At 45.1% G+C, this 13,183-nt stretch overlaps 1 protein-coding gene across 2 annotated transcripts in view; it reads left to right on the forward strand.

The window, feature by feature from the left end:
- thsd7ba (thrombospondin, type I, domain containing 7Ba) overlaps positions 1-13,183 on the forward strand; it is a 213,015-nt gene that overhangs the window by 190,300 nt on the left and 9,532 nt on the right. For both annotated transcript variants that reach the window (XM_077536062.1, XM_077536063.1), the window contains 3 exons: positions 116-261; positions 1,963-2,131; positions 12,768-12,941. In XM_077536062.1, the coding sequence (XP_077392188.1) occupies positions 116-261; positions 1,963-2,131; positions 12,768-12,941 (489 nt within the window). The remainder of the gene's footprint in view (positions 1-115; positions 262-1,962; positions 2,132-12,767; positions 12,942-13,183) is intronic.

Genomic DNA, 13,183 nt, shown 5'->3' on the forward strand with positions numbered 1-13,183 from the left:
GAGCTATTTTAGCGCATGAGCCCGACTTTTTAATTGTTTATCAGTTTGCCGTGTTAACGGAAGCAGACGCAAGGAATGATTCTACTGTAGATTGCCGTGCGATGTTCTTGTGCAGGGCAGTCTGTGCGTACTCGGAGAACCTTGCGGGAGGCTCATGAGGAAGGTCGTCCTTGTCCAAACCAGCTCATCCAGACAAAGGCGTGTCCCATAAGGCCTTGCTACATGTGGCTGCTCAGCGACTGGTCCCACTGCACCATTGAGGTATGACTATCTTAACTCATTCACTCCCAGTCATTTTCACTGAACCCCCTTCGCTCAGGGATGTTTTACTGGATTTTGACTGATTTTGCAAGGCCTGCAGAATATTATGGTCAATTGCTATAAAAACATGGGACCTACCAAAAGAAAGATTAGAGTCTCTTCTTTCATCAGGGAAAAAAAAGCATATTTCTATCTGTTTCCGTTTTGTAGCAATTAATATTAGAATATAGCTAAGTTTAATCATTATTCACAAACCCTGTTTAGAATTGTGGGGAAACAACTTGTTTGCAACATGGCCCTGGTTGATCTCTATACTCTGCTGCCACCTGCTGGCCGTTTTTGTAATTACTACCATTTTATTCACCCGTTCTCTGCAGTTGAGAGGCTGCATCAAAGCCTTCTGTATGCTCTAGCATAGGGGTGTGAATTGCCTAGTACCTGACGATTCGATTCGTATCACGATTCACAGGTCACGATTCGATTCGATACCGATTAATCCCGATACGAATTTATAAGTCGATCGTTGCGATTTTTTTCATTCAAATTTAGAAAATACTAATCAGTAAGCTTGTAGAGTGTAAGATTTATATGAAAATGTATTATTTATTTATCTGAAATTTCAGTCTTATAGAGGTTGTAATCTGTTTCATGTTTGAACAGCATTAAAATAAAATATTAAGGCTTAATGTTCCGTTCATATAACATCCTTCCATGCTCAAGGTGTGAATCCTAAAAAAAAAAAAATAAAAAATAAAAAATAAATAAAAAAAAATCAAAAAAAAATCGATTCTGCCAATTATTGAATCGATTCGAGAATCGCGCGATGTAGTATCGCGATATATCGCCGAATCGATTTTTTTTTTAAACACCCCTACTCTAGCATTAAAAAAAAATGGATAAATATGTCTTTGGGACACTTAAAATGTTAAAAATAGAACTTATTTATATTCAACTCAAAATTAACTGTATAACATTTAACTCCAAACTGCAGCGGTTCCATCATACACAGTGGCGGTGCTAGCTTGAATTCCATATAAAATAACACAATGAAGTTATGTTCATACATACCTAAATCCTTCAAAATTGTTGCACCTGATGGTTTTGACATTTTCCTCGCAAAATATTCAATAAATAACTTAAAAAAAAAAAAAAAAAAAGAAATCCCATTATTTCCCCAGAATTAGCCCACACACAATCAGAAATAATCTCATCAATTAGTAAATGGATGGATGGATGGATGGATGGATACATAGAAATGAATTGATGTCTGCCACGATACAGATAATCGCATCACACCACCTGCGTCACAACTTAGACCTGGTTTCACCTGGTCTAAAGTCTAGTCTACTTTCTGTCACCAGATTGTCAGATGCACCGGGGGTGTGTAGAAAATAGGGCAGTTTGCCAAATTTCCAAACACGGTAAAACAGACTTGCCCTGGCACAAAAATGGAGATGCATCACTTTAGTTTCACTTCCAAATGTAGTTTGCTTTGAAAAAAAGTTTTGTTTTTATTTTTCCCACTTAGCCGTTGCCTCTTCTTGCATCTCTTCTACAAATGGTGCCCAACTTTCCCATACAAATCACAATGATTTACATGTCATAATGGCAATAGCAAACCATTTCACATAGTTTTTCTTTGGAAGGGTTTTTCAAAATGCGCATACCAGAAACCACCACTAATTATGTGTGACTGTGCAGGGTGCGGACTGTGGCGAGGGGGTTCGGAGAAGAAACCTGTCGTGTGTGGTTCACAAGGGTGACTGGACCGAGTCTCCTCCTCTGCCAGTGGCAGAGAAATTTTGTGGCGACAAATTGAGGAAAGAAATCCAACAGGAGGTGGAGCAACCTTGCTTTGTTCCATGTCGAGGTAAAACTGCCCTTATTTCAAACACTCTTTCCCCATTCAAATGTAGCAACATAATTCACAAGCGATGAAGAGCTCTCCAGCAACACTCTCACTTTACAGTAATTATTTTTTGCCTGTATGAATTATGTATTATGCATTCATTCTGCACTCGCAACACCAATAATTATTTCCCTGCTTTACATGCGACATCGTCAATACTTGTGCATTCGTTTGCTGGAATCCATCACCTCCCCCAACTCATTGACATTTCAGCTGCTGCTGAAAACAGCTGCTATTGCCAAGTCAATAAACTACTACAATAACTAATTAGCCATTTATCTATAACTGGCCGTGGCCAAAAGTGTCCTCTGGCTTCCGCATGCTTGCTCAACTAACCACATTATTTACTGATGCAGTTAGCGTACAACACCGCTTTCTTACAAAGGGGGGAAAAAAGGTCAATTAACTCATTCACTCCCAGCCATTTTCACAGAAGCAATCCCGTTCGCTCCCGGCTGTTTTACTGGATTTGGACTGATTTTGCAAGGCCCACAGAATATTGTGTTCAATTGCTATAAAAGCATGCAACCTACCAAAAGAAAGATTAAAGTCTCTTCTTTCATCAGGAAAAAAAGTATGTTTCTATCTGTTTCCGTTTTGCAGCAATTAGCATTAGAAGAGAGCTAAGTTTCATCAGTTTTCACAAATCTATTTAAAATTCTAAGTAATTTAGCTTTTTTTCTAGATGGCCCTGATTGATCTCCTTTGTTCTGCTGCCACCTGCTGGCCGTTTGTGTAATAACTACCATTTCTGCAACCGTTTTTTGCAGTTGAGAGGCTGCATCAAAGCCTTCTGTATGTTATGTGCCGTGAGGCAAAGCAAGGCCAGGACCCAGGATGCAGAGTGAGAGACAAAGTCCACAGTTTATTGTTCACAAAAGTATCAACAGAAAATCACCTTGCTCAGGGAAAAAGTTCTAGAAAACAAAGTAGCAACCAAAAATCACCTTGTTCAGGGATGAAGAAACACTAAAGCGCAAAGTAGCAACATAAAACACTAGGGACCAAAGTAGCAACATAAAGAGCCGTCTTAATAGACCGGTAGAACGAGAAACAAAAACCACTACAAGCCGGAGACCAGGGACTAGAACACAAGACGGGTGTGGCAGGAGGAGACAAGCAAACGTAGCAGGTATAGCAAGGGAATGTTCCGGCACAGAACCAAAGGAGGGGCTGGTTAAATAGGTTGTTGGCTCATCAGGCTGATGAGCCTCAGGTGTGGGAGCAGGCCTCTGCCTGCGAGGTTGGCGCCGCCTCCTGCCACACTCTGGAACTGCTAGAGAGACAACAGAACCATCACAGTACCCCCCCCCTAACGAACGCCACCCGGCGTTCGACCAGGCTTATCAGGGTTACGGGCATAGAACTCACGCAGCAGTTGCGGGTCCAAAATGAGGGCACGTGAGATCCAGGAGCGGTCCTCCGGGCCGTACCCCTCCCAGTCGACGAGATACTGGAACCCCCTGCCCCGCCTGCGGACATCAAGGATGCGATTCACGGTGTATGCAGGGTGTCCATCAACGATCCGGGGAGGAGGTGGCGGTGGGGCGGGTGGCTGGAGGGGGCTATCCACGACCGGTTTCAGAAGAGACACGTGGAAAACGGGGTGGATCCTGAGGGATGACGGGAGCCGGAGTCGGACAGCATTCGGGTTGATGATCTTGTCAATGGGAAAAGGGCCAATGAAGCGTGGAGCCATTTTGCGGGAGTCCACTTGAAGGGGCAGGTCACGTGCGGAAAGCCAGACACGCTTCCCACTTGGTAGTCGGGGGCTGGGGTTCTCCTCCGGTCAGCCAGGCGTCGGTTGCGCTCCGCTGTCCTGGACAGCGCTGCTCGAGCCTCCCTCCAGACTCGTCTGGCACGGCGGAAGTGGGCATGGATGGACGGGACGGCAACCTCGGACTCCTGGCTGGGAAACAGAGGGGGTTGGTAGCCCGAGGTCACCTTAAATGGGGACATGCCTGTGGCAGTGCTGATCAGTGTGTTATGCGCGTATTCCACCCATGGGAGGTGCGCGGACCAGGAGGCAGGAAGGCGTGAGGCTACGCAGCGCAGAGCTGTTTCCAGGTCTTGATTTGCACGCTCCGTCTGACCGTTGGTTTGGGGGTGGTAGCCGGAGGAGAGACTGGGAGAGATCCCTAGTGCCCGACAGAAAGCCTTCCAGACTTGAGAGGTGAATTGTGGACCCCTGTCCGACACGATGTCTGTGGGGATTCCGTGGAGCCTGAATACATGTTGGACCAATAGGTTAGCAGTCTCCAAGGCGGTGGGGAGTTTTGGGAGGGGGACATAATGAACTGACTTGGAGAATCTGTCGACGATGGTAAGGATTGTGTCATTGCCCTCGGATGGGGGAAGTCCCGTGACGAAATCCACCGCGATATGCGACCATGGCCGAGAGGGGATGGGCAAGGGGCGTAATAGGCCTGCCGGGGCTTGATGAGAAGGTTTATTGCGGGCGCAAACTGAGCATGACGCAACAAAAGCCCGAACATCGGCAGCCATGGTTGGCCACCAGAAGCGCTGTTGGATCAGGGAGAGTGTCCGGTGGATCCCAGGGTGGCAAGCGATTCTTGAGGTATGCCCCCAGAGGAGCACAGGAGTCTTGGCGGCAGGTGGCACGAACAGTTTCCCTGGAGGACATTCATTTGGAACTGGTTGGTTGTCAAGTGCCTCCTGAACTTCCTTCTCCACTCGCCACCGCATCGCCCCGACCACACACTCAGGGGAGAGGATCGTGCTTGAGTCCCTCTCTTCCTCTCCAGAGGCGAACTGCCGGGAGAGGGCGTCAGGTTTCAGGTTTCGGGAGCCGGGGCGGTAGGTGAGGGTGAAGTTGAAGCGTCCGAGGAAGAGAGCCCAACGAGCTTGACGAGAGTTCAGTCGTTTGGCGGTGCGAAGATAGGACAAGTTCTTGTGGTCCGTCCAAACAATGAAGGGATGAGTTGCACCCTCCAGCCAATGCCGCCATTCTTGGAGGGCTAGGACCACTGCCAGGAGTTCGCGGTTGCCCACATCATAGTTGCGCTCCGCCGGGGAAAGCCGGCGGGAGAAGTAAGCACAGGGGTGTAGTTTTTGGTCCGCAGGCAGGCGCTGAGAGAGGACGGCCCCCACTCCTGAATCTGACGCATCCACCTCTACCACAAACTGCTGCTCGGGATCTGGGTGGGCGAGAACAGGGGCATTAACAAAGAGTTCTTTCAGATGGTTAAAAGCACATTGAGCATCACCAGACCACACGAAGCGAAGTTTGTTTGAGGTCAAACACGTGAGAGGAGCAGCTATACTACTATAGTTTCGGATAAATCTCCTATAGAAGTTAGCGAACCCAAGGAAACGTTGCAGCTGCTTCCGATTGGTAGGCAGAGGCCAATTTTTAACCGCTTCGATTTTAGAGGGATCGGCCCTGAGCCGCCCCTTTTCTATCACATAGCCCAGGAAATTAACAGTGGAAACATGAAATTCACATTTCTCAACTTTAACATACAGTTTGTTTTCTAGTAACCTCCGCAGGACATCTCTTACGTGCCCCACATGCTCTTCATGTGATCGAGAAAAGATGAGAATATCGTCTAGATATGCAAAAACATTCTTATCAAGCAGGTCTCTGAGTACATCATTCACAAATGACTGGAATGTTGCTGGAGCGTTTGTGAGCCCAAAGGGCATGACCAAATACTCAAAGTGTCCCAAATGGGTATTGAAGGCAGTTTTCCACTCGTCGCCGTCGCGTATCCTTACCAGGTGGTAGGCGTTTCGGAGGTCCAATTTGGTGAACACCATTGCATTGTGGAGAGGGCTGAATGCAGCGTCCAGGAGCGGCAGAGGGTACTTGTTTTTAACTGTGATGGTGTTTAAGCCAGTGTAGTCAATGCAAGGACGCAGAGTTTTATCCTTCTTTTCCACAAAGAAAAACCCTGCGCCTAATGGAGATGAAGACGGTCTTATAAGTCCTGCAGCTAATGAGTCGGTGATGTATTTTTCCATTGCTTCCCGTTCGGGTTTGGTTAAGTTGTATAGTCTGTGTGTTGGGAGTGGAGCCCCAGGGAGCAGTTCTATAACACAGTCATAGGGTCTATGTGGGGGAAGGGAGCACGCCAAGTCCTTTCTGAAAACTGCCTTTAAATCGTGGTATTCACTGGGGACGTTACTTAGGTCAATATCTTTTGAGTAGTGGGGAGAGTTAGGACCCCTGGCAGGTAGGGCTGACTTTAGACAGTGGGCATGGCAATAGTTGCTCCAGTTCCGAATTGTGCCTGTGGACCAGTCTATGTGGGGGTTATGCAGCTTCAACCAGGGAATCCCTAGAATTGCGGTGTTGAGGGGGGAGGAAATCACATAGAACTCAATTACTTCATGATGGTTACTAGAGAGTGTCAGTTTAATGGGTGTGGTTCTGTGTGTAACCCTTTCTAGAAGCCTCCCGTCGACTGCAAGAACTTTCTTGGGGGAGGTCAGTGGAGTCAGGGAAAGATTGTTGTTTTTAACATAGTCAATGTCTATGAAGTTGTCATCGGCTCCGGAGTCTATCAGCACCTGGACAGGTAACGAGCAAAGTGTCGTGTGAATCATACCTGGTACCTGTATTTGGGAGGACGAGGGGGAAGATATTCGGCTCACCAGTGCCTCCCTTCCTACTGGTGAGCCCCGGCTTTTGGCAACTCGGGGCAGCTTGCCAAGAAGTGGCCACCCTGGCCGCAGTACAGGCACAGTCGGCTCCTCATGCGTCGCTGTCGTTCGACAGGGGTGAGTCGAGCCCTGCCCAACTCCATGGGCTCGTCGCGAGGTGTCGTGCTGGAATGCAGTTCAGGAGCGGTGCTCGGAGATGAGGCGGTGGAGTTCCCCATGACGGTTGAGCTGGACGGTGAGAAAGTTGACGAGCGACGAGCCATGTCCATCTTCCTCTCCCGCCGTCTCTCCCTGAGCCGATTGTCCATCCGTGTTGCTAATGTAATAAGGTCATTTAGTGAGTTACATTCATCCCTTAAAGCCAACTCATCCTTTATCTCCCCAGCGAGCCCCTTTTGAAAAATTGTTTGTAGCTCAGAGTCCCCCCATCCGCTACTGGCTGCCAGAACCTGGAAAGTTAATGCATATTGAGAGACCGAGTGGCTACCTTGACGCAGATCCAGCAACTGGCCAACTGCTTCCTTGCCTCGCACCGGGTGATCAAAAATGCGTTTCATTTCTCCGGTAAACTGTTCATAATCATTTAGCACTGCCGATCCTTGTTCTGTGATTGCCAAGGCCCAAGCGGCCGCTTGTCCTGATAACAGACTCATAATGAAGGCGATTTTTGACTGGGCAGTAGCATAAGTACTGGGTTGCTGGTTAAACACTAATCTACATTGTAGCAAAAACTGAGCACATGTGCCTAAGTCTCCAGAATACCTAGCAGGAATCGGAATAAATGGCTCTCTGGGAGAAGACGGCTGGGAGGCTGGAGGGGTTGCCGCCGATGGAGAGGGCGAGCAACCAGAGGAGCTGGACGACGGCAGTTGGTGACTCATGGCTGCCATCTGCTTGTTCAGCTGGTCCACACTGGTGGTGAGTTGCTGTAGATGGTCCATCACTTGTTGCAGGGTTGATTGGTGTTGTCCAACAAGTGCTCCTTGTGCCGAAAGCGCACTCCTTAAGTGCTCTGACTCTGCTGGGTCCATTATGGCCGGAACATTCTGTTATGTGCCGTGAGGCAAAGCAAGGCCAGGACCCAGGATGCAGAGTGAGAGACAAAGTCCACAGTTTATTGTTCACAAAAGTATCAACAGAAAATCACCTTGCTCAGGGAAAAAGTTCTAGAAAACAAAGTAGCAACCAAAAATCACCTTGTTCAGGGATGAAGAAACACTAAAGCGCAAAGTAGCAACATAAAACACTAGGGACCAAAGTAGCAACATAAAGAGCCGTCTTAATAGACCGGTAGAACGAGAAACAAAAACCACTACAAGCCGGAGACCAGGGACTAGAACACAAGACGGGTGTGGCAGGAGGAGACAAGCAAACGTAGCAGGTATAGCAAGGGAATGTTCCGGCACAGAACCAAAGGAGGGGCTGGTTAAATAGGTTGTTGGCTCATCAGGCTGATGAGCCTCAGGTGTGGGAGCAGGCCTCTGCCTGCGAGGTTGGCGCCGCCTCCTGCCACACTCTGGAACTGCTAGAGAGACAACAGAACCATCACACTGTATGCTCTAGCATAAAAAAATAAATAAATAAATAAATAAAACGTAAAAATACGTCTTTGTGACACTTAGAACATTAACTCATTCACTGCCTTTGACAAGTATACTTGTCAATTGTATTTTTTAGAGCGGTGCTAAATGGGGGCGAATCTGAGCATGCTCCACTGTAAATATCAAACTTGGAAACAACTTTACTGATGCCCAACCACCGGTAGATGACATCATTGCCCCATTTTATAGGAAATAAACACAGTTTCAGAGTCCATGGGAGAAATGGCTGTATTATGGCAAACCTACATTTTTCTGCTGTCAATTATAAAAGAACGGGACGGGACAAAAAGTAGGGAGTCTATTCTGTTATTTGGTAGATTCGGTTTATATATAATTATTGAATGTAATATCACGTGAGTATTGGAAATGTAAAAATTTTCTATAATGACTGGCAGTGAATGAGTTAAAAAAACGTATTTACACGTTATTGGGAGCAAATGAGTTAAAAAGGTGCAATGTTAACAATTTTTTATGGTGAACATCTTCTTGCTTGATCAAAAATGAATACGGAGCAGCATTTTTTTTTTTTCCACTGCTTGTCATCTCTCACTGCCTCTGTAGTTGAGCTGCATTGTCTATTGTCAAAGTTATTTTTATATCACAGAAACATTCAAACAGATATGACAAATAAAGAAAATCAGAATTTGCCTCATCCATACTAGTGCGATATAGTATATTTATGTTGATCTCCTGGCTGCCGTCTTCCGACCCAGTCTCTTGTTTGCTCTGAAGACGTACAATTTGCAGCGCGTCTCTGCTGTTTGCCTTAATTCCTCACTCAACAGTGCTGCCGCAAGCTTCAGCTCGGGATCAGGGGCGTTTGATGATGTGATTGTGTGTCAGTTGGTGAGAACTGCTGCAGCCAGTGAAGAGCCTGTTGTTCAAATGCATGCAAGGTTGTAAGTGTGTCAACTGCTGTACGCGGTGGCTCCTCCCATGGCGCGTTTCTACAACCAAATCACGAAAAAAGAACTCCTGATATACCGGGGAATATGTACATTATACTATAAATATGATAAAAGCTGATGCCTAAGTTAGCCGTGGGAATTGGACCTGGGGCTCACTTGCTAATAAATAAACCAGCTCACAGTTTCCTGATGCCATAGCCTACTTGCAGAGGATGACAAATAGCATACATGCTTTCTATACCATGCTTGACCTTATTAAGTATGCTGTGTAAAAAAGAGTGACAGACGCACACATTGAGTGGTACGGCACACGAGATTGATGTGTTGTTGACTGCATAATGACAACATGAGCTATGACTGAAAACATGTCCAATGCCGGTACAGTCAGACTGAGCACAAAGGTGAGACTTGAACTGAATTAAAAAAAACAATGGTGCGGCCGAAGAATGTAAAATCTTCAATTATTTTAAAATACTTTCTGGTTATTATAGGTGTTGACAGTGTAGTATTTGTAGTTGGATGCATTTTTCTCAGACAGCTTCTCCTGTCTATTATGAGGAACAGAAATGGCAACACATTGAAAACAATACATGTTTAGGCATCTGACATTTGAATACAGTATGTGAAGGTTTGATATATTGATATAATTGATATAAAGTAGGGATGGGCGAGTACCGATACCAGCCTTTTTTCAAGTACTCGGGTACTCGTGAAGCCGACGAGTACAAGCGACCGATGCTGGAGACGTTGAGTGAGTCCTCCTTGCCTGTAGATGGCGCTACCCTGCAGTAGTTTAACCCCATGGCAAATCATGAGGATCACTTCCTGTTTTGACATCAATGAACCCACAAGCATGTCTGCGTTTTTCACCAAAACTTCACCGGTTTGGAAATACTTCAAAATTGTGAATCCTAAACTAAAAGAGCATTTTTGTGTTTTATTTTGAGCGTTAACACTATTGGAGAGTTAATGTGCTGTTTTTTTGTCAAAATTAAAGGAAGTATTTTTGTTAAAAATATTTTTAGTGATTTTTTTTTTTTTTTTTTATCAAATGTACTACTCGTATCGGCACTTGGTATCGGTAAGTACTGAGGATCTGAGTATCGGTATTGTATCGGTCTGAAAAATGTGGTATAGAACATCCCTAATATAAAGAGAGTATAATGTGTGTGTCATGATCACGAGGTGAGTGAATGAGGAGCTCCATATACAAAAAGCCACTGGCATTCAACACGGGCCATGCGACGAGTTAGCATCGCTCACAGCGCATTTTTAGTTGTCTGTTCAAGGGACATCATGTTGGATTTAGTGCCATATAGTGGTGAACTAATAATGAATTCATTTTAATGTGTTTACCGCCAAGAACGTTTTTTGACGTATACTAAAATCCCAACGAGTGCTGCCAATAACGTTAATTGACGGGTTTTTTTTTTTTTCAATGGGCAGTGCAACGTCTTTTGCAGGTCTGGTTTGTGAATGGGGTGCTTTCTGTTCAAAGAAGAGCATTGCTTTTTCTTTTGGGTCTGTGTTTATTTTCTGTAACAAAAAAACAATATTCAGCGGTTCTTGAAAGATCATTCAAAATAAACCAACAAGCAAAATGGGGATCTTGGCTCTGAAAATTCAATGAATAACTTCAGATGAACCAGAAAATATGAATGGAGGCATTATCGGGCATACTTTTGGCCTGCTTTGACACCTCAGTATGAATTGAGTATCATTCAAACACTACAGTCTAGCCAGTTCCATCACTTACTACAGTTTATCTTCTTCTCCTTGCAGTGTACCGCTCCATGTCACAAGGGTCAAATCATCTTAAATATGCTATTACGCCTCACCATACCACCAAGAGCTCTTGTATCGCCCCTTCTCTGATAAGAAGTGCTGGAACTGAGCCGCATGCTGACATTAGCTGTAAAATAAGTAACTCGAGCAGCTTTGAAATCCTCTCTCCATGATTGATCTATCCAAAATGTGTCATTTGTGTAGTGTCAGTGTGGGTGCAATTCCCCAATGGAAGGTGTCCAAAAGTTATTTATACCTTTTTCGCATTTCATATTGTGCAAAAGTGATCCAACTTTCTTGCCACAGAAGCACTTCCACGTTAGATGTAAAGCACCATGCAGCATTTACATTTTACTGTTGTGTGTCAACAGGGCTATTGCACACTTACCAAAGTAGCAATATGTGTACTGTATTTTTTAATGTTGCATAAAAGGCTTTTTGTATTGTTGTTGTTGTTTAAAGGGGCTGTCTGCCGGTTTCACTCAGGAAAATGCACTTTTTAAATACAGGATTTAAACAAACAAACTACTTCTCAGTTTATACATATGGGCTTTTCATAACGTGTGGGGGTGATTTTGTCCTAAACCCGCACACCCCAGCCTGTATTTTACCATTTTGTGTTTATGTAAACAGCGGGCCGCTTCTGTGGAAAGACAGTGTTTCCACCCTTCCAGCTAATCGCAGAGCAGGGGGGTGGAGTGTCGCAAACGGGGCCGGGCGAACGTGTCAGCTGCGTGACTCCCGCCGCAATTTGAAAGCACGCACGGATTTCTTTTTTCCCTCACTCATTCACACATGCTTCTGCGAGTGAGTGAGTAAAAAAAAAAATTTAAATAAATAAATAAATAAAAATAAAAATCCGTGCGTGCTTTCAAATTGCCGTGGGAGTGACACGTTCGCCCGGCCCCGCTTGCAACACCCCCCCCCCCCCCCACCCGCTCTGCGATTGGCTGGAGGGGTGTAAACACTGTCTTTCCACAGAAACGGCCCGCTGTTTACAAAACAAACACAAAATGGCAAAATACAGGCTGGGGTGTGGGGGTTTAGGACAAAATCACCTCCACACGTTATGAAAAGCCCATATCTATAAATTGAGAAGTAGTTTGTTTGTTTAAATCCTGTATTTAAAAAGTGCATTTTCCTGAGTGAAACCGGCAGACAGCCCCTTTAAACCATCAATCCACATAGAGTCACAAATGTGTGTACATGTGCAGTTTTTTTTATTTTTATTAATTTATTTATTTAACTGCAAAAATGACCCCATCAAAGATTACAAGGCTTTTTCTTGTTTGACCTTCAGGAAGCAAAAGGGCTCATGTGCTATTTGTAGTGTGGCCCAAAAACAACAACAAAAAATGTCCATGCTAAAAATGTCTTCCCAAATCATATTAATTTGGCGCTCCCTCGCGAGACACATTTTACTACTGGCTATCGAGTTATGAGTTAATGTAATATATGACGGCGGTTGCTCTATTATCTCCGAATACCCACCGCGCTGTGTAATTTGTTTGCGCGTTTGGTATCAGTCACAGATGTGTAGAAGGAGTTTTCTCGATGAAATGTACCAGACACTGTCGAGGGAACGCCAATAAAATGATCACTGATGTAGCGCTTGCCAGTACAGGTGTGCGTATTGACTTGGCAGTGATTTTTTCCCCCCCTTTTTTCTGTCTTCAGGAGACTGCCATTTGGCTGAGTGGTCATCTTGGAGCTCTTGCCAATTGACTTGTGTGGAGGGGCGGAGCTTTGAAAGCACAGGACGCCAATCCCGCTCCAGAGCGGTGATCATTCAAGTTACGGAGAACCAGGACACCTGCCCGCAGCAAGTCTTTGAGACGCAACCGTGTAAAGGTGCTCTTATCGGATCATTTTCTTTTCAAAATGCTGCTCCATAGTATCGATATAAAAACATCTTTTACAAAAACGAACATAATAGAGAATTAAATATCCATTCATTTTTTATAACCGCTTATTCTTTCCAGTATTGCAGTGAGCTGGAGCCAAAATGGCAACACTTTGGACTAGTTGCCAGCCAATCACAAGACATAAAAACAGAAAACCATTCACACAGCACTGAATGGGAAGTAAACCCA

The sequence above is a fragment of the Festucalex cinctus genome, chromosome 11, assembly GCF_051991245.1.
Source record: "Festucalex cinctus isolate MCC-2025b chromosome 11, RoL_Fcin_1.0, whole genome shotgun sequence".
Classification (NCBI taxonomy): Eukaryota; Metazoa; Chordata; class Actinopteri; order Syngnathiformes; family Syngnathidae; genus Festucalex; species Festucalex cinctus.